This window comes from Oncorhynchus mykiss, chromosome 7, assembly GCF_013265735.2.
Source record: "Oncorhynchus mykiss isolate Arlee chromosome 7, USDA_OmykA_1.1, whole genome shotgun sequence".
In the NCBI taxonomy this organism is placed as follows: domain Eukaryota; kingdom Metazoa; phylum Chordata; class Actinopteri; order Salmoniformes; family Salmonidae; genus Oncorhynchus; species Oncorhynchus mykiss.
Genome location: NC_048571.1, coordinates 79,386,647 through 79,408,332, shown reverse-complemented (window position 1 = coordinate 79,408,332; position 21,686 = coordinate 79,386,647). Strand labels below are relative to the sequence as shown.

At 43.7% G+C, this 21,686-nt stretch overlaps 1 protein-coding gene across 3 annotated transcripts in view; it reads right to left on the bottom strand.

The window, feature by feature from the left end:
- Positions 1-19,235, bottom strand: part of LOC110529039 (phospholipid transfer protein) — a 32,534-nt gene extending 13,299 nt beyond the window's left edge. The window contains exons 1-5 of one of the 3 annotated variants that reach the window (XM_036984162.1): positions 19,049-19,235; positions 12,490-12,610; positions 1,100-1,199; positions 459-587; positions 60-215 (exon numbers count right to left, since the gene is read on the bottom strand). In XM_036984162.1, the coding sequence (XP_036840057.1) occupies positions 60-215; positions 459-587; positions 1,100-1,199; positions 12,490-12,595 (491 nt within the window). In that variant the 5' untranslated portion in view covers positions 12,596-12,610; positions 19,049-19,235. Of the gene's footprint in view, positions 1-59; positions 216-458; positions 588-1,099; positions 1,200-12,489; positions 12,611-13,865; positions 14,029-18,740; positions 18,958-19,048 lie in introns of those variants that run through there. The other 2 variants (XM_036984163.1, XM_036984161.1) reach the window with 2 other exon arrangements.
- Positions 19,236-21,686: the final 2,451 nt, after the last annotated feature.

Sequence of the window (21,686 nt, the reverse complement as noted above, 5' to 3'; positions counted from 1 at the left end):
GGCCTCTGGTCAAGAAATGAGCTCAAGTATCCCCCAAAAAACCTATCAACATGATTTACCCTAAGGTGCCAGTGAACTTCATTTTCATTTTGCCGATGGACGCATCACAGGTGATGTTGGAGATCTTGAGACGACCCAACTCATCTTTGGTCATGTGCAGGACAGTGTGGATGTTCACGCCTTCTGCAGAGGCGTTGATGGCTCCCGTGTCATAGCTACAAGACCATAGAGAAGAAACCTTCTCAGATCATCATCATCAACATCATCATCTCAACCATATTTAGCACCAGAAGGAAGATAAGTCATCAATCGAGCCTACCTCTGTATGCCTGAACTCCTCGAGGCTGTACAATATACCATTGTGAGCATTTCCCCGCAGGCATTATTTTGTATACAAACCCATTATTTTCTTGTAAAATGCACTAGAGAGACCGTAGAGGATAGAGAGGAGGACTTACAAGAACCAATACAGGATGCGTCTCTGGAAGCTGAGGGCGATGGACGAGTTCTGCACCTCGAAGAGCAGTCCCAGACCAGGCTGAAATGCCAGGTCTGCGTAGGTCAGATTCAACTCATTTATTTTCACCCTGAACCACAGGAAGGAAGACAATTGGATCAGTGCTTGGGCTGATACTAGAAATTCACTTGAAATTCACTAGAAGTTCCCTTTTGGTAGCCACAATCTTGTAGCCTGGTTGCCAGTTGGTTGAAGTTGACCAAAGCAGAAACACTGTATGGGTAGCAATACTGTCTACCAGAGTTGATTTTCCAAGAATCCAGATTTCTAGAAGATGACCCATAAAGTTAGCTACTGGACTTTCTTTTACAAAAGATGAAGAAGTTCTAGCCTCGTAGACCAGACAGATAACTTTGCACACCTTTCTTTTTCACTTCATGTGGTGAGCGAAGCCCTCTGGTATTTATCTTTCAAAAGGGGGGTATTCAGTTGCTGAGCTTTATAGGTCATCTTCTAGAAATCCAGGCAGACAATACCCACAGTTCATTAATAGGCACAGATATCAAAGAATCATGAGCCATTGGAACATAGTGGCAGCAACTTTGGATCGTTAAGGTGGATGGATCCCAGCTCAGGGCTTACTCATTGATGGTGTACTCGAAGCGGCCCTCATTGCCCTTCATCTCTGGCATGGTGATGTTGCTCAGTTCCTCCACCACAAACTTCTGGGTCTCATACTTCACTGAAAGGCAGATTTGAAAGAGTTAAGTTTAGAGTCTAAAGCTACATAGCCAATGCCTTAAGAAGACAGCCCACACAACTAAGAGGATCTAAGTGGATTAAGGTGCTTTGTTTGGGTAATGGAGGCTAAAGTAGAGCAAAATCCTGATAGTGACAATGCAGTGGAGGTGACGTCTTCCTTTGGTCAAGACTGAAGACGTTCCAGGACCAAGTCAGTTAAGAACAAATTCTTATTTTCAATGACGTCCTAGGAACAGTGGGTTAACTGCCTGTTCAGGGGCAGAACGACAGATTTGTACCTTGTCAGCTCGGGGATTTGAACTGGCAACCATTCAGTACTGTTGGAGACTGATGAAAACGTAACGTTATGACTACAGCTACTGTTCACTGCAGGAACTAAAATCGTGCCTGACAAGGCCAATGAAATCTGCACCTCGCTGGAAGCTCTTCACAGAGCCCAGAAACAGGCGGTGCGGGGTCTAACAGGGGTTTTACCTCTCCTCCAGGGAACAGTAGTTAAACTCATAACGTTACGTTGCCTTTCAGTCAGTCGTCTTCGGTACAACACATTATGTGGAAATGGAATCCCACCCTAAGCCGACCCCAAGGGTAGTAAATAAAACGGCCCACGGCAGACCACCCAGAACTGACCTGGGTATTGCGTACACGACATGCTGCCTAGTGATTTCCCCTGTCCCAGCTGTAAGCACACTGTGGGCTACACTGGTAGCAGTGACATCCAAGCGATAAAACCTCACAGCAGTGTGTGGTGATGCCCAACTCACCACAGCACAAATACTGTATTTCCTACAGTCAACCCTTAAATTTGACCTAGATAGTTTGTGTGTATGCATTGATATTTAGGCTACGTGTGTCTTTAAAAAAAATGTATGTAGTTCTGTCCTTGAGCTGCTCTTGTCTATGGATGTTCTGTATTATGTAATTCTGTATTATGTTACATGTTTTGTGTTGGACCCCAGGAGGAGTAGCTGCTGCTTTTGCAACAGCTAATGGGGATCCTAATTAAATGCCAAAATACCAAACTCCCAAGACACTGCCAGACCCCTGGTGAAGTCGGCACATACACTGCTAAGTAACCCTTGCCCCTTATGACAGGGAGACAGCGATATGACAGGGAGACAGCCTCCACAATCCTGCGGGAGATGCTGCCCTGCCTCGACCTGGATTAGCAAAACAGACATAAATCTGGTCACATAACCGGATATCCCGGGTCCCTCAATGTACGTGTGTATAGAAATGTAGGATCTTAATTTGACCACTCTTTTGTTGCTAAGAATTTTCCTGCATGGCAGGAAACGTAAACTTGTCATGTATTAAGGTTTATAGGGGCTTCGAAAGTTAGTGATTTCCACTTTAAAATTGTAGACTTTATTTACCGTAACAAAAAAATGATCAACCCCTAGAAAAAAATGCCCATTAATTATAATCCACATAATAATTCACATATCCTATTGCTGTAGGACTATTTTCATGCTGTAGCAAACTGGCTCAAATTATGATCATACATCTGTAGCTCATGCTAAACACAGGGTATGTAACCTCTGTTGCTCTTCAGAAGCAAAAGGAGGAGGCGAAAAGGGAAATAACTCAAAGGTTAAGGACCTGTAGGACATAGCCCCAACTTTTGGGGTCGAAGGACCCATTTGGACGCAATGTCACCTTAGAGTCGCCCGAGGTGAACTGAGTACAGGAAGGGTGTACATTTAACACGTGGAGGTCCAAAACACGCGTGTCCCAAGGCAAAGGCACAAGCAGGTAGGTGGTGTAGGAGAGGATACTCAGATCCACAGCCTCCTGTGGTTCAAAGGGGGCCTCACAGAGCATCCAAAACCAAAGCTAAATCCCTAGTGGGCGCAATAGGTTTAGAGACCACACCCTTTTAGAAACCGCATTACTAGGGGAGTGGCAACATCAATTCTCACATGACATGCTGAAATTGCCGTCATGTACACTTTTAGTGTGGAGAATGGCCGCCCTTTGCTCAAAAAGCTCCTATAGGAACATAAAGATGTCCCTCACATAGCACTGAAAAATGAACCAGCCCTTTATCTTGGCACCAGAGCTACAACCCCTGGCATTTTATACATACACAGCCCCCTGTTGAGGGCGCCCTTGCAGACTAAATAGTAGCAATAACGTTCAGAGGTAACCCTCTAGGTCAGGGCAACTCCAGTCCTCGGGGGCCTGATTGATGTCACACTTTTCCCTCATCCCTAGCAAACACACCTGATTTAAACTAATTGCATTTTCAACTGAAGATCATGATTAGTTGATTATTGGAGTCATGTGTGTTAGCTGGGGCTGGGGGAAAAGTGTGACACTAATCAGGCCCCCGAGGACTGGAGAAGCCCAGGCCTGCTCTAGATCTAGCCACCTGATTGGCCTTCCTAGGGGCCAGGCTGATAGAAATAAAATCTCCGGCTTTGCGTTCCAAACCTGCCCATGCGCCTGGGACAACAGGTCCCTGCACAACCGGAGTTGTCACAGGTCATCGCCTAAAAGGCAAATGATCTCAGTGAACCAAAAAATAAAATAGAGAATAATAGAAAAGGTAAACATGTAATAATAAATACACACTGAGTAACGATAACTTTCCAATATACAGGGGGAACCAGTACCGAGTCGATGTGCAGGGGTACGAGGTAATTGAGGTAGATAAGTACATATAACTAGGAATAAAGTTACAGAGAAAAAACAGTAGCAGCAGCATACAGTTGAAAACAGAACTTTACATACACCTGAGCCAAATACATTTAAACTCAGTTTTTCACAATTCCTGACATTTTGCCACAACTTTGGAAGTATGCTTGGAGTCAATGTCCATTAGGGAGACCCATTTGCGACCAAGCTTTAACTTCCTGACTATTGCTTCAACCTAATCATAACATTTTCCTGCCTCATGAAGCCATCTATTTTGTGAAGTGCACCAGTCACTCCTGCAGCAAAGCACCCCAACAACATGATGCTGCCACCCCCCTGCTTAACAGTTGGGATGGTGTTCTTCGGTTTGCAAGCATCCCCCGTTTTCCTCCAAACATAATGATGGTCATTAAGGCCAAACAGCTCTATTTTTGTTTCATCAGACCAGAGGACATTTCTCCAAAAAGTACCATCTTTGTCCCCATGTGCAGTTGCAAACCGTAGTCTGGCTTTCTTATGGCGGTTTTGGACCAGTGGCTTCTTCCTTGCTGAGTGGCCTTTCAGCTTATGTCGATATAGGACCCGTTTTACTGTGGATATAGATACTTTTGTACCTGTTTCCTCCAGCATCTTCACAAGGTCCTTTGCTGTTGTTCTGGGATTGATTTGCACTTTTCGCACCAAAGTAAATTCATCTCTAGGAGACAGAATGCGTCTCCTTCCTGAGCGGTATGACGGCTGCGTGGTCCCATGGTGTTTATACTTGCGTACTATTGTTTGTACAGATGAACGTGGTACCTTCAGGTGTTTGGAAATTGCTCCCAAGGATGAACCAGACTTGTCTACAATTTTTTTCTGAGGTCTTGGCTGATTTGTTTTGATTTTCCCATGATGTCAAGCAAAAAGGCACTGAGTTTGATGGTCGGCCTTAAAATACATCCACAGGTACATCTCCAATTGACTCAAATGAGGTCAATTAGCCTATCAGAAGCTTCTAAAGCCATGACATTATTTTCTGTATTTTTCCAAGCTGGATAAAGGCACAGTCAACTTAGTATGTAAACTTCTGACCCACTGAAATTGTGATACAGTGAATTTATAAGTGAAATAATCTGTCTGTAAACAATTGTTGAAAAAATTACTTGTGCCATGCACAAAGTAGATGTCCTAAACGACTTGCCAAAACTATAGTTTGTTAACAAGAAATTTGTGGAGTGGTTGAAAAACAAGTTTTAATGACTCCAGCCTAAGTGTATGTAAACTTCCGACTTTAACTGTATGTGATGAGTCAGAAAAGTTAGTGCAAAAAGGGTAAATGCAGATAGTCCAGGTAGCTATTTAGGTAACTATTTAACAAATTATTTAGCAGTCTTATGGTTTGTGAGTAGAAGCTGTTCAGGACCCTTTTGGTCCCAGACCCGGGCGCTCCGGTACAGCTTGCCATGCAGTAGCAGAGAGAACAGTCTATGACTGGGGTGTCTGGGGTCTTTGACAATTTTGAGGTGCTTCCTCTGAGTCTGCCTGGTATAGAAGTTCTGGATGTCAGGGAGCTCGGCGCCAGTGAAGTACTGGGCCATACGCGAACTACGCTCTGTAGTGCCTTGCGGTCGGATGCCAAGCAGTTGCCATAACAAGAGGTGATGCAGCCAGTCGAGATGTTCTTAATGGTGCAGCTGTAAAACTTTTTTGAGGATCTGAGGTCCCATGCCAAATCTTTTCAGCCTCCTGAGGGGAGGCTGTGTTGTGACCACGATTGGTCCTAAGTGAGGTGACACAGAAGTGTTTAAAGCTCTCGATCTGATCCACTACAGCCCTGTCAATGTGGACAACAGGGGGAAATGTGTAAAATCAAATCAAATCAAATCAAATTAAATCAAATTTTATTTGTCACATACACATGGTTAGCAGATGTTAATGCGAGTGTAGCGAAATGCTTGTGCTTCTAGTTCCGACAATGCAGTAATAACAAGTAATCTAACTAACAATTCCAAAACTACTGTCTTGTACACAGTGTAAGGGGATAAAGAATATGTACATAAGGATATATGAATGAGTGATGGTACAGAGCAGCATAGGCAAGGTACAGTAGATGGTATCGGGTACAGTATGTACAAATGAGATGAGTATGTAAACAAAGTGGCATAGTATAGTATAAAGTGGCTAGTGATACATGTATTACATAAGGATACCGTCGATGATATAGAGTACAGTATATACGTATGCATATGAGATGAATAATGTAGGGTAAGTAACATTTATATAAGGTAGCATTGTTTAAAGTGGCTAGTGATATATTTACATCATTTCCCATCAATTCCCATTATTAAAGTGGCTGGAGTTGAGTCAGTGTCAGTGTGTTGGCAGCAGCCACTCAGTGTTAGTGGTGGCTGTTTAACAGTCTGATGGCCTTGAGATAGAAGCTGTTTTTCAGTCTCTCGGTCCCAGCTTTGATGCACCTGTACTGACCTCGCCTTCTGGATGATAGCGGGGTGAACAGGCAGTGGCTCGGGTGGTTGATGTCCTTGATGATCTTTATGGCCTTCCTGTGACATCGGGTGGTGTAGGTGTCCTGGAGGGCAGGTAGTTTGCCCCCGGTGATGCGTTGTGCAGACCTCACTACCCTCTGGAGAGCCTTACGGTTGAGGGCGGTGCAGTTGCCATACCAGGCGGTGATACAGCCCGCCAGGATGCTCTCGATTGTGCATCTGTAGAAGTTTGTGAGTGCTTTTGGTGACAAGCCGAATTTCTTCAGCCTCCTGAGGTTGAAGAGGCGCTGCTGCGCCTTCTTCACGATGCTGTCTGTGTGAGTGGACCAATTCAGTTTGTCTGTGATGTGTATGCCGAGGAACTTAAAACTTGCTACCCTCTCCACTACTGTTCCATCGATGTGGATAGGGGGGTGTTCCCTCTGCTGTTTCCTGAAGTCCACAATCATCTCCTTAGTTTTGTTGACGTTGAGTGTGAGGTTGTTTTCCTGACACCACACTCCGAGGGCCCTCACCTCCTCCCTGTAGGCCGTCTCATCGTTGTTGGTAATCAAGCCTACCACTGTTGTGTCGTCCGCAAACTTGATGATTGAGTTGGAGGCGTGCGTGGCCACGCAGTCGTGGGTGAACAGGGAGTACAGGAGAGGGCTCAGAACGCAACCTTGTGGGGCCCCAGTGTTGAGGATCAGCGGGGAGGAGATGTTGTTGCCTACCCTCACCACCTGGGGGCGGCCCGTCAGGAAGTCCAGTACCCAGTTGCACAGGGCGGGGTCGAGACCCAGGGTCTCGAGCTTGATGACGAGCTTGGAGGGTACTATGGTGTTGAATGCCGAGCTGTAGTCGATGAACAGCATTCTCACATAGGTATTCCTCTTGTCCAGATGGGTTAGGGCAGTGTGCAGTGTGGTTGAGATTGCATCGTCTGTGGACCTATTTGGGCGGTAAGCAAATTGGAGTGGGTCTAGGGTGTCAGGTAGGGTGGAGGTGATATGGTCCTTGACTAGTCTCTCAAAGCACTTCATGATGACGGATGTGAGTGCTACGGGGCGGTAGTCATTTAGCTCAGTTAGCTTTCTTGGGAACAGGAACAATGGTGGCCCTCTTGAAGCATGTGGGAACAGCAGACTGGTATAGGGATTGATTGAATATGTCCGTAAACACACCGGCCAGCTGGTCTGCGCATGCTCTGAGGGCGCGGCTGGGGATGCCATCTGGGCCTGCAGCCTTGCGAGGGTTAACACGTTTAAATGTCTTACTCACCTCGGCTGCAGTGAAGGAGAGACCGCATGTTTTCGTTGCAGGCCGTGTCAGTGGCACTGTATTGTCCTCAAAGCGGGCAAAAAAGTTATTTAGTCTGCCTGGGAGCAAGACATCCTGGTCCGTGACTGGGCTGGGTTTCTTCCTGTAGTCCGTGATTGACTGTAGACCCTGCCACATGCCTCTTGTGTCTGAGCCGTTGAATTGAGATTCTACTTTGTCTCTGTACTGACGCTTAGCTTGTTTGATAGCCTTGCGGAGGGAATAGCTGCACTGTTTGTATTCGGTCATGTTACCAGACACCTTGCCCTGATTAAAAGCAGTGGTTCGCGCTTTCAGTTTCACACGAATGCTGCCATCAATCCACGGTTTCTGGTTAGGGAATGTTTTAATCGTTGCTATGGGAACGACATCTTCAACGCACGTTCTAATGAACTCGCACACCGAATCAGCGTATTCGTCAATGTTGTTATCTGACGCAATACGAAACATCTCCCAGTCCACGTGATGGAAGCAGTCTTGGAGTGTGGAGTCAGCTTGGTCGGACCAGCGTTGGACAGACCTCAGCGTGGGAGCCTCTTGTTTTAGTTTCTGTCTGTAGGCAGGGATCAACAAAATGGAGTCGTGGTCAGCTTTTCCGAAAGGGGGGCGGGGCAGGGCCTTATATGCGTCGCGGAAGTTAGAGTAACAATGGTCCAAGGTCTTTCCTCCCCTGGTTGCGCAATCGATATGCTGATAAAATTTGGGGAGTCTTGTTTTCAGATTAGCCTTGTTAAAATCCCCAGCTACAATGAATGCAGCCTCCGGATAAATTGTTTCCAGTTTGCAGAGAGTTAAATAAAGTTCGTTCAGAGCCATCGATGTGTCTGCTTGGGGGGGGATATATACGGCTGTGATTATAATCGAAGAGAATTCTCTTGGTAGATAATGCGGTCTACATTTGATTGTGAGGAATTCTAAATCAGGTGAACAGAAGGATTTGAGTTCCTGTATGTTTCTTTCATCGCACCATGTCACGTTAGTCATAAGGCATACGCCCCCGCCCCTCTTTTTACCAGAAAGATGTTTTTTCCTGTCTGCGCGATGCGTGGAGAAACCTGTTGGCTGCACCACTTCGGATAGCATCTCTCCAGTGAGCCATGTTTCAGTGAAGCAAAGGACGTTACAGTCTCTGATGTCCCTCTGGAATGCTACCCTTGCTCGGATTTCATCAACCTTGTTGTCAAGAGACTGGACATTGGCAAGAAGAATGCTAGGGAGTGGTGCGCGCTGTGCCCGTCTCCGGAGTCTGACCAGAAGACCGCCTCGTTTCCCTCTCTTTCGGAGTCGTTTTTTTGGGTCGCTGCATAGGATCCACTCCGTTGTCCTGTTTGTAAGGCAGAACACAGGATCCGCGTCGCGAAAAACATATTCTTGGTCGTACTGATGGTGAGTTGATGCTGATCTTATATTCAGTAGTTCTTCTCGACTGTATGTAATGAAACCTAAGATGACCTGGGGTACTAATGTAAGAAATAACACGTAAAAAAACAAAAAACTGCATAGTTTCCTAGGAACGCGAAGCGAGGCGGCCATCTCTGTCGGCGCCGGAAGTAAGAGGACAAGTGAGTACAAGTGTGTCAGTTCTCAATGAAGTGTTCAGGTCCCTCATCGAGAGAAACATATGACAAAGAGTGCTTCTTTGCGATGCTTAAAGATCTACGTTGGCCCTGCCGAACATTTCATATATCTGGGAGACCACCCAGGGGTGTACCCACCACTCCTAAGAGAGAGGGGCCTCACCTGGACAGAAGATCTGCTCCTGAGTTGAGGCAACCATAGAGAAGCGAGAACATGTGAGCGCTGCTCCACAGCAATAAACTAAGGTTAGGAGGGAGAGAGACTGAGTCCCTCACCGCCTGTTGGTGTATGGCACCACCACCATAAATATTGCCGGTTCTGACCATCACAAGCCAGCCTGACACAGGCGGGAAGATGCGCCTGAGCACCAGATACACCATTAGGAGCTCCAGGTAATTGATATGTAGTGTGCTCTGCCATCTTTCAAGTCACCCCATCCTCGGGGTGAATGTGTCTGTCGTGACCTCCTTGTGGTGTACAACTGAAACCATGGTAACCCACTGACAATAACAGAGGGCCCCACCCAGTTGACCTGGGCCCATAGGCCTGACAAGGACACCCGAAGCAAACGGTTTAGGCTGTGAGAGAAGTGAAAGACTAGCACTCAGCCTGGAAAATCATGTTCGCATGACCATTGGTTGGAGCAGACAGCGAGCCTCCAGTCAAGTGCCATCTGACAGGGAGGAACGCCACCTTGTAGAAAGAGATTGGTTATTTTTCCCTTTCCACCACTCACGCGCACCATGTGTCTGAATGTGGAGAAGGGACACTTTTCATTGAAGCCACATGTGGGAGATTCAACACTTTTGACACCTGTGCACACTGTGGAACTTTGGGTTGACACAACTGTGTTTGCCTAAAGCCTGGTCTAGTCTGGGTTCGGGGGCTCCGTCAATCAATGACGTACCCTGATTGACAGTCCCACTTGGAGTTACTTCTGTCACAACAAGCTTCACTCTGTTTAGGCGGTAAGAGAGAGGGTGACCAGGTTCTGTGGGTATCCCCCCGCCGCCTGTGTCTGCCTTGGCTAAGCACCACTTGCCTCTCTTCCCAGACCTATCAATGAACGGTACGTGTCCCACCTCAGTGATCAGATCTTACATAGACTTTTGAGACCAGGCTAGCTTACAAGTGTTCCACAGCGCGCTAGCCAGGTTAAATTCGAGGTTAGAGCGAAAGGTCACTAGTTCGAATACTGGAGTCGACAAGGTGAAAAATCTGTCGCTATTCCCTTGAGCAAAGCAGTTAACCCTAATTGCTCCAGGGGTGCTGTACAATGGGGACCCTGGCTGTGACACCACTCCCTCAGGGGGAGTTGAGATACACAAAAAAACATATTTCCATTACACACGTGTGTAACAAGACAAATATAAGCAACACCCAACTTATTATTAAAATGCGACCTGGAACCCAGCGCTGAACCGCACGCAAACAAAATAGACCCAGGGAAAAAACATTATCATGGAGGTTATCATACCCACCAGTCATAGGTACCGGTGCCACAGCACCTTGTAACCCAGCTGGAAAAGGGACAGACAGCTCTGAAAAATGTCTCCCTTCTGTGGTAACAGACAGGGATGATTCGTAATGGAATCTAATTCCCAGGAATTAAACCAATCACCCATAGAACCCATATATACCTATTGAACCCTGTGAACGGGGTAACATAGGGGGCTTTAAACATGGACAAACTTCCAATTAAGTTGTGCTTCCGTGAGACTGTATAGCCTGGATGAAGCCCGGACCCTTATGGACACAGGGGGCTCCGACAATGGCTGACTTAGCACCCCATTTGGCCTTCCGTAAGCAAACGTGGGGGCACTGACATCACAGTAATGTTCTTGTGGAGGGACGCACTGGTCGCTCGCTCCGGGGGGTTACCCGTGCAAGTGCTCGGAGGATGCTACCTCATCGGAGGTGCATGCATTCCCTGCTTCCTCCACTCCCTCCAACTTCAGGAATTGTAAATAGGAATAGGATTGCCTCTAACACCAGGGGAACGCTAGTAAGCTTCATTCGCCAGAAGTTATGCATGCTAGTTGATGTTAGCCATGAGGCTTGTAGGCTATGCTAGGCTAGCTAGCCTATTTGACTGCAGCATGGTCCATTTAGAATAACCATGTGACTTAACGCTAGTGACATACACTAAACAAGATAGCTACTCAAGCAATTCCATCGTTAGGAAGCCGGAATAGCTAGAAGGAGCTAGCTCATCTCGGCAAGTTAGCTAACCTGGCTAGCATGCTGTGCAGCGTTTGTTAGCTAGCCTGGCCCTGAAAGTCTATGTAGGACCCGGATCACTGAGGTGGGACCCGGACCGTTTATTGATAAGTCTGGGAAGAGAGGCAAGCGGTGCTTAGGAATTTCACCACGAGGCCAATGGTGACTTTAAAACAGTTACAGAGATAATGGCTGTGATAGGAGAAAACAGAGGATGGATCAACAACATTGTAGTTACTCTACAATACTAACCTAATTGTCAGAAGGAGAAGAAGAAAGCCTGTACAGAATACAAATATTCCAAAACATGCATCCTGTTTGCAACAAGGCACTAAAGTAATACTGCAAACATCTTGGCCAAGCAATTCACTTTTTGTCATGAATACCAACACATTACTGAGTACCACGCTTCATATTTTCAAGCATGGGGGTGGGCTGCATCATGTTATGGGTGTGCTTGTCATCTGCAAGGACTAGGGAGTTTTTCAGGATAAAAAGAAATGGAATAAAGCGAAGCACAGGCAAAATCCTAGAGGAAAACCTGGTTCAGTCTGCTTTCCAATAGACACTGGATGACAAATTCACCTTTCAGCAGGACAAGAACCTAAAACACAAGGCAAAATCTACACTGGAGTTGCTTACCAAGAAGACAGTGAATGTTCGAGTTACAGTTTTGACTTAAATCGGTTTGAAAATCTATGACGATTTGAAAATGGCTGTCTAGAAATGATCATAAACCAACTAGACAGTTTGAAGAATTAAAAAAAGAATAATGTGCAAATATGTTGCACAATCCAGGTGTGCAAAGCTCTTTGAGACTTACCCAGAAAGACTCACAGCTCTAATTGTTGCCAAAGGCAATTCTAACATGTATTGACTCAGGGGTGTGAATACTTATGTAAATTAGATATTTCTGTATTTCATTTTCAATAAACAATTAATTTAATCTATTTTGAATTCAGGCTGTAACACAACAACATGTAGAATAAGTCAAAGGGTGTGAATAATTTCTGAAGGCAAAGAGTGTTTTTGTTGTGAATTTCTTACACATTTCGAGGCCTCTGTTTGTGATCCGGATCTTGCAGCCTGGCGGCTCTGCTGCTGACATTGCAACGATGAGAAGGAAGAGGATAGACACCGTGCAGGAAGCCATCACGACTCACTCAACCTGCAGGGAGTCAAAACAGACAGACAGACAGAGAGTGAGTGGGGAAGGATCCAGTCACCTCAAAGCTCAAACACTAAATACTAGGGTTGGGTTTCCCAAAAGCATCATAGCACTATGATCGTTTTAAATACATTTTATTTCAATTGAATTAACCCCCCTAGAGTCTAAGCCGGGGGGGTGGGGTGGGTTATTTACTAAACTAATATAAGTAATTGTTTTAAAATGGTCATACCAAGGATCATTTAGCTATTTGGTTTAAAATTACACATATTTCACCCTTTTTCTAGGCACTAAACTACTTCTATATGCTTCCATTCATTTTTTAAACTGGTACCAAGCTGTCTTCAGACGATTCTGGTGTTGCTTGTGGGCGTCCTAGAGCAAAACAACCAAGCCCAAACTGTTCTATGCTACAGATAGAAGTTGGCAGATCGGTGGTACCGACTTCAGGCGAGTCTCCTGACGGTTGTGGGACATTTTCGTGAGAAGAACAATTTTCGGGATGTCTCGTGGTCTGACAACACCGATGTAGCTCTGCCACCTTCCACCACAGATGAAAATGAAAAGGAGTGATTTATTGTTGGTGACGAGCTTTCTGGGGTTGCATCAATCTCCCTCGAAACTAAGGAGATAACATAATTCATTCAGTTCCTATGAACCTTATTGGCACTTTAGTCCATGAGACTGAATTACACAATATTATCCAGAAGTCATCGAGGTCATCAACTTATATATCATCTAATAAATGGGTATTCATTTCAAACATTGTTTCATATTAAAGTCAAAGGTTATGAATGCCTTTTAGAGGAACTATTTTCACTGCGTATCTCAATGTTCTTCTCTCACCATCGTCCTGCAACAGTGAAAATGCACAGATTCCATGGACATAGATGATTATTAGTCGCTTACAAACATGTACATTTTCGGCCCTTATATTTTCACGAAGATAGGCAGTTAAGATGTACTGGGACAATGTGCACACTACCGAACTGCTCTGAGTAATAAAGTCCTCTCAAACAACAACACTCATTGTGTCCCTTGTATTTACAATAACATATCTCATTTTAAGCTAATTTGTGTATTCATATCATCAACCTTGCTTACAGATGCTTTTTAGTAATTCAGATGTCAATTTAGTTATTACTTCTTGTCCTGTATATCACTCAGGCTCTTAGCCCTCTTTATCTCCATCACAAGCAAGAATTCCAAGATGCATTTCTCCTCCCTGACAAAATCCTGCACCAAAATCTCTTACCTCAATAACGGAGGGTCTGTGGAAGCCAAATAAAAGAGAAAAACAAAGAAAACCCCTAAATGTTTGTCTTCTTTACAGTATCTCCACAGTGTGCAATTCAAATGCTGCAGTCTGATTCCCTGTCCTGCTGTAACATGTACGGTTGCTAAGTAGGTGAGTCAGAAAGAGAGAGAGAGAGTGTGTGTGTGTGTGTGTGTGTGTGTGTGTGTGTGTGTGTGTGTGTGTGTGTGTGTGTGTGTGTGTGTGTGTGTGTGTGTGTGTGTGTGCGTGCGTGCGTGCGTGCGTGCGTGCGTGCGTGCGTGCGTGCGTGTGCGCGTGTGTAGCTGCACAGCTCTTTGTCTTGTTTAACAGCAGGGGCAGCAGTTAGTTCTAGTAACCCCCGACAGTGAGGAACAGAAAAGGTTTGAAGGAGAGCAGGATGTTCGTTGACCCGTAAGATTTTAGGAGGGACTGCTGGACAACCCACCCCCGCTGCCAAACCCATTTCATTTAGACTCTCTACAGTTTAAACTCATACAAACGGCTAACTCAACAAACTTAATCTCCCTAAAGACCTTTCCCTTTGAATGGACAATTTACAATTCCCTCACCCCTTTCTTAGAATCTGTACAGGGGCCAAAGATTGCGGATTCCTAGAAGGAACAGCTTGTGTGGGGGAGAAACTTTGTGTAAACTCCTGCCTGTACTCTGTCTCTAAATGTTGTATATCACTAGCAGAATCATATCACTAAGTATGTGTAAATGTAGTTGGCGAATAAAGGTGATTCTGATCATAAACGGCGTCTTCTTCACAACAACAGTGACCACCACACAAGGATAAGTGCACCCACATCATAAAACCACCAAGTGTTTAAAAGCGTTACTAATTGAGTGATTTATGAATGGTCAAATGCTGGTGGCCAAAGCTTGAGAATGATTGAGGGTGATGGCAAGATGGCACATGTTCCAGAGTGAGTTTGACACAGGCTTTTTTCCCAACATTCAATTTTTTGTTGTTGTGTTGAAAGCATGTCATCTATTGTATATCCTCCACCATCCCCCAGTTATCTCACTCCAGGCAACTATTTTGGCTGATGGGAAACAAGTGTTTCGCAATGGAGGAGAGTGCGGGTACTTCAGTTCATACACACAAGAGATTTGCTACACCCCGCAATAACATCTGCTAAACACGTGTATGTGACCGATACATTTTTATTTGATTTGTTTTGATAAGTGTACGGTCGTATCCAGGCCAATGACCAATAGAGAACTCTGAGTGAAGAGTTCTGGGAACAGGGCACGTGTGCGTGCCAGACCCAAACACTAACAACAGCCCATACTGTGCTTCATGAGAGGTGCTGTATTCATGCCCTTTTGTGTTAAGTTAAAGTTAACCATACTCATGTAGTTACAGGTAATCAGCACATATAGGCAAGAGCAGCCCCTCAAGAAAGAGCAGCCCCTCAAGAAAGAGCAGCCCCTCAAGAAAGAGCAGCCCCTCAAGAAAGAGCAGCCAAAAAACTTGCATCAAAAAACTTGCATCAAGTTTTGTCACTTGAATAAGATATTCTACAGAGCATGTCAGAGTTGACTGATTCAACACCTGCTGTAGAACTAGATAAGGATGTGTATGCATGGCCGGCCCCAGGCATAAAGCTACATCAGCGGTTGCTTAGTGCCCCTGTCCACTAGGGGGCCCACCAAAAAAAACGTATCTATTTTTATGAACTCAGTGTTAGAATAGTAGAATACACAAGGTGCCATTTCGAAATTTGATTATGCAGCATCAGTTTTTCTCTTGTTAAGTTAGTCACTGGCAGTCACTCGATTAGCCATGCCAGCTAACAATTTTTATATTGGTAAATTAGTCTAGCCAGCTATCTAAACTTTGTAGTAATCATGCCCGAATACCAACTGGGCACACAGGACATATACCCAGGGCCCCTGAACTCCAGGGGGCCCCCTTTGATTATGTTAGTCAATCTCATTCAGATATAATTAACGTATAATAAGTATTGGCAAAATGTGTAGAATTACAGGAAATTAGCTTTAAAACAGAAAACATTTCTCTCTCCACCCCATGGCTAAATGAGTATAATTGCCTGGAATATGTTATGACATTGCTAAACTTCTCTCTGCCCCATGGCTAAATGAGTATAATTGCCTGGAATATGTTATGACATTGCTAAACTTCTCTCTGCCCCATGGCTAAATGAGTATAATTGCCTGGAATATGTTATGACATTGCTAAACTTCTCTCTGCCCCATGGCTAAATGAGTATAATTGCCTGGAATATGTTATGACATTGCTAAACTTCTCTCTGCCCCATGGCTAAATGAGTATAATTGCCTGGAATATGTTATGACATTGCTAAACTTCTCTCTGCCCCATGGCTAAATGAGTATAATTGCCTGGAATATGTTATGACATTGCTAAACTTCTCTCTGCCCCATGGCTAAATGAGTATAATTGCCTGGAATATGTTATGACATTGCTAAACTTCTCTCTGCCCCATGGCTAAATGAGTATAATTGCCTGGAATATGTTATGACATTGCTAAACTTCTCTCTGCCCCATGGCTAAATGAGTATAATTGCCTGGAATATGTTATGACATTGCTAAACTTCTCTCTGCCCCATGGCTAAATGAGTATAATTGCCTGGAATATGTTATGACATTGCTAAACTTCTCTCTGCCCCATGGCTAAATGAGTATAATTGCCTGGAATATGTTATTACATTGCTAAACTTCTCTCTGCCCCATGGCTAAATGAGTATAATTGCCTGGAATATGTTATGACATTGCTAAACTTCTCTCTGCCCCATGGCTAAATGAGTATAATTGCCTGGAATATGTTATGACATTGCTAAACTTCTCTCTGCCCCATGGCTAAATGAGTATAATTGCCTGGAATATGTTATGACATTGCTAAACTTCTCTCTGCCCCATGGCTAAATGAGTATAATTGCCTGGAATATGTTATGACATTGCTAAACTTCTCTCTGCCCCATGGCTAAATGAGTATAATTGCCTGGAATATGTTATGACATTGCTAAACTTCTCTCTGCCCCATGGCTAAATGAGTATAATTGCCTGGAATATGTTATGACATTGCTAAACTTCTCTCTGCCCCATGGCTAAATGAGTATAATTGCCTGGAATATGTTATGACATTGCTAAACTTCTCTCTGCCCCATGGCTAAATGAGTATAATTGCCTGGAATATGTTATGACATTGCTAAACTTCTCTCTGCCCCATGGCTAAATGAGTATAATTGCCTGGAATATGTTATGACATTGCTAAACTTCTCTCTGCCCCATGGCTAAATGAGTATAATTGCCTGGAATATGTTATGACATTGCTAAACTTCTCTCTGCCCCATGGCTAAATGAGTATAATTGCCTGGAATATGTTATGACATTGCTAAACTTCTCTCTGCCCCATGGCTAAATGAGTATAATTGCCTGGAATATGTTATGACATTGCTAAACTTCTCTCCACCCCATGGCTAAATGAGTATAATTGCAGAAAGTTGTTTTAAAATGTTAACATTTTCTCTACTGCCCATGGCGAAATGTTGATAATTGCAGGAAATGTATTTTAAAACCAAAATGTTCTCTCCGCTGTCAAGGGGGGGGGGGACTAAAATGTTTTGCCCTCGAGGTGGGAGGGCCCCCCAACTAAATCTCGCTTAGGGCCCCCAAACGGCTAGGTCCGGCCCTGTGAGTATGAGTCATAAGGACTCTAAGCCTCAGCTCCTATTTCAATGGAAGGAAAGTGTACCCAAATGCACTTTAGCTCAGCTTGAACAAAAAGGGAATCAGGTGCTCGACTGAGAGACTTGAAAATCCCCCCCAAAATTCTTTATCCAGGACACTTCAACAGTGTGACTACCCAAAAAATATTCCTTCACCCAGGACACTTCAATGGGGTGACTACCAAAAAAATATTCCTTCACCCAGGACACTTCAATGGGGTGACTACCCAAAAAATATTCCTTCACCCAGGACACTTCAATGGGGTGACTACCCAAAAAATATTCCTTCACCCAGGACACTTCAATGGGGTGACTACCCAAAAAATATTCCTTCACCCAGGACACTTCAATGGGGTGACTATACAAGAAAAGAAAATGTAAAACAAGGAGCTCTCTGTTTCTGCACAGATCCGATTATTTATTGATGGAACATAGGCCTAAAACTATTTCAAAGTTATTCACAGCTTATGCTTTGTAATTTGCTCGTTAAATTATTACTTTTTTTGAGCAAAGATGAGTTGCAATACTGCCATCTTTGGTTATTGCCGGGGTATCGTTTCATTATTTTTCAAGTGATCAGTCTCTTTTTTTCAACTTTCAACATCTTCCATCATGGACCATCTCAAAGTTAGAATTGTATCAATAGTCAAACACAGCACGTTAATTTTCACTAGTGTGATCGATGGTCCTTACCAATTAAGCTTTAACTTACATAGTCGCATACACTAAATTGAAACACAGAAGACTGTATTGAGAGTTTACCAAACATCTGTCATCTCAGTGTTGGAATCAATGTAAGAAGACATAATAAGACATAATTACAGTAACCATAGGATTTAAATACAGACTGCTTAACCACTGTGTACATAAACAGTATTTTCAATATCCACTTAATACCCTTTGAATTGACTAATAACAACCAGTTTGTAGCCCCTTACTTTGTGAATCCTTGCTAGTTTGTTCTGTTGCGTCATCCCAAATCATAAAACACAAATCCAAACCTGTCTGGAAAAAGTGCAGCATTGAGTTCTGTTCCATCTCATATTACCTAAATTAAAATCATCAGTTTCTAACGATGATTACATTCTTTCAAGTCTTTGTTAGTAGACTATACCTGAAAGTCATACCCACACTCACCTTTGCTTGTGCCATTGTGGAGTTGGCACAGAGAAGTTTCAAGTTTTATTAGTCGCATGTATGGTGATACACCTTCCAATGAAATTCTTACTTGCAGGTTCCTTCTCGACAATGCAACAACAATAAGAAATAATACAAGTCTTTGTCCTCCCAACTCAAATGATCAAATCCTGGATACTGTGAGTTCTGAGCCTGCTTGGTCTGTCTACCACCTTTGTGCAGACTTTCCATCTTATAAAATATATTTTCCTTCCCCCATCCCTCCTTCCCCCCCTAGATGGGCTTACACAATAAACTGCAATACTTACAGTGTGTTATTGGCAATATCTCTGTGGCAAATGAGTTGACTCGGCTCCCAAGGGTTTCCCTGGTTCAAATACTTGTTCCTGCTTTCAGCTTCAATGACTGGAGGGATGTTGAAGTGACTCTCTCCCTCTAATCTACACAAACACTCTATCTTTCTTCATCCTTTGTCTATATAGGCAAGTTGTGGAGAAAGGGGAGTGACTCGCTTTGTATAGGTCACATGACTCTTGTGGCTATTGTGATGACAGTACCCACTGGTGCACAGACGTCAATTCAACATGTAGCCTTTTCCACGTTTGGTTTAATGTAATTTTGTTGAAATGACATAGAAACAACTTTGATTCAACCTGTGTGTGCCCAGTGGGTAATTTCTATAAATAACATTATTATTAGCGATGTCAAAAGCCACTCCAAAATTAGGATTGATACTAATAAAAACATGATACAAGTCTATTCGGACATAGGGCAACTTTTTCAAAACTACAAACCACTGATTTCAATCATGGTAAAATGCCCAGAACATTCAATGCCCAAATAATTGACATTCAAGAGGGCCTATTTTCACTTGAGTAGTGAATCGTTATCATACAACATACTGTACCAATTGCAGAATACACATGAGAAAAATAAGTGTGAATGCAAAATATAAAATTGTGATTCATGTTCATGACGGGAAACATATTTGAGGGTCCCATTTTGCAGACAACTTTTTTTGGCAAGGCTGTCCTTTAATTTGTGAGGACCTCTATTATAATTGGGTGTTCTCTTCTTAGAATTCCATTTTTGCTTTTTCAAAGTATGATGATTCAAAGGTAATTTGAGGTACTCCATGCCACGAGGTTCATTAAATAATAGGTTAGCCTTTGCATTCTTCTGACTGAGGTGAAATGCTAAAAATAGCTTGTACCAACCCTTGGAAAGATCGGGCTAACCCACTGGTCGGATATAATTGTAGCCTACTCTTTAAAAAGTGAGAATTTCCTGAAAACTACTACTGTAGGCCTATATCATATTTCTATTTATTTTTTTATTTTTTTACCTGTTTTATTAACCCGGTTCATTGTTAGGTAAGTTTTGTGCTATGTCATGTCGATTTAGGTAACTTTCATGCCATGCCACATGTTCATTTGCACAAGACTCCTGAACTGTGCAGGAATGCACTGAGCAAATTGGGAGCAGCAGGGCCAGGGCTGGTTCACAGCGTTAAGTGCCATTTAAGTCTCTGGACCACACAGATCATAGTGTTTCCCGACTCCGTGCCACAATGATGGCTCAGCCCACTTATGTGACGTATAAAAAACACAACATAAAAGAGCTGTTCAGCGAAATGGGAGGATATATTTTTTAAATTAAGTATATGGCGTGAGGCTTCTGCACCAATTGTAGACTACAGCATACACCATGTGATGGGTGAATTTTTGCATTGTAATTTCAGAAAATGGCCATAATACAGTATATCTGTAGTAATAGTGCAATGATAGTGTTTCAGAGTGTTATTTACCCACCAGTGTTGTGATTTGCACTGATATTTGCCTATTGATTTCTCCCGCCAAAGTGGCATGTGTTGTCAAAATGGGAATGCTGTTTTGACTTTGTGATTGTGTTATCTAGTGGAAATCGGGTCAAGTCACCAATGTAGAAATTGCTCTGTCATTTCCTGGTTGCTAAAATTCTACACTTTTCGCTCAATTTCCGTTTATGTGAGAAAACAATCAATGAATAGTGTAGGGAATCATTGTACCATCTAAATCGCTGTGAAATAGAAATGTTTAATTAAAACACATTTTTATTTTAAAGCGAGAGTTCACCATTTTATGGAATGCAGGGGAGGGGAGATTTGTTGTGAATGCAGCCTAGTGCTGTTGCAATTAACCTAGCTTCTGCATAGGCGAGGGTTTTTAGGTATAACACCTTTAATGGCCATAGAAGAACAGATCATCCATACATCCATGCACCACCAGATGTCAGTGATGACATCATTTATGGTCAACAAGTGAGACCTGACTTTTCTCCTGACCTGTTGTACAATATCATAAACTCAGCAAAAAAATAAACGTCCTCTCACTGTCAACTGCGTTAATTTTCAGCAAACTTAACATGTGTAAATGTTTGTATGAACATAACAAGATTCAACAACTAAGACATAAACTGAACAAGTTCCACAGACATGTGACTAACAGAAATTGAATAATGTGTCCCTGAACAAAGGGGGAGTCAAACTCAAAAGTAACAGTCAGTATCTGGTGTGGCCACCAGCTGCATTAAGTACTGCAGTGCATCTACTCCTCATGGACTGCACCAGATTTGCCAGTTCTTGCTGTGAGATGTTACCCAACTCTTCCACCAAGGCACCTGCAAGTTCACAGACATTTCTGGGGGGGAATGGCCCTAGCCCTCACCCTCTGATCCAACAGGTCCCAGACATGCTCAATGGGATTGAGATCCGGGCTTTTCGCTAGCCATGGCAGAACCCTTACATTCCTGTCTTGCAGGAAATCACGCACAGAACGAGCAGTATGGCTGGTGGCATTGTCATGCTGGAGGGTCATGTCAGGATGAGCCTGCAGGAAGGGTACCACATGAGGGAGGAGGATGTCTTCCCTGTAACGCACAGCATTGAGATTGCCTGCAATGACCACA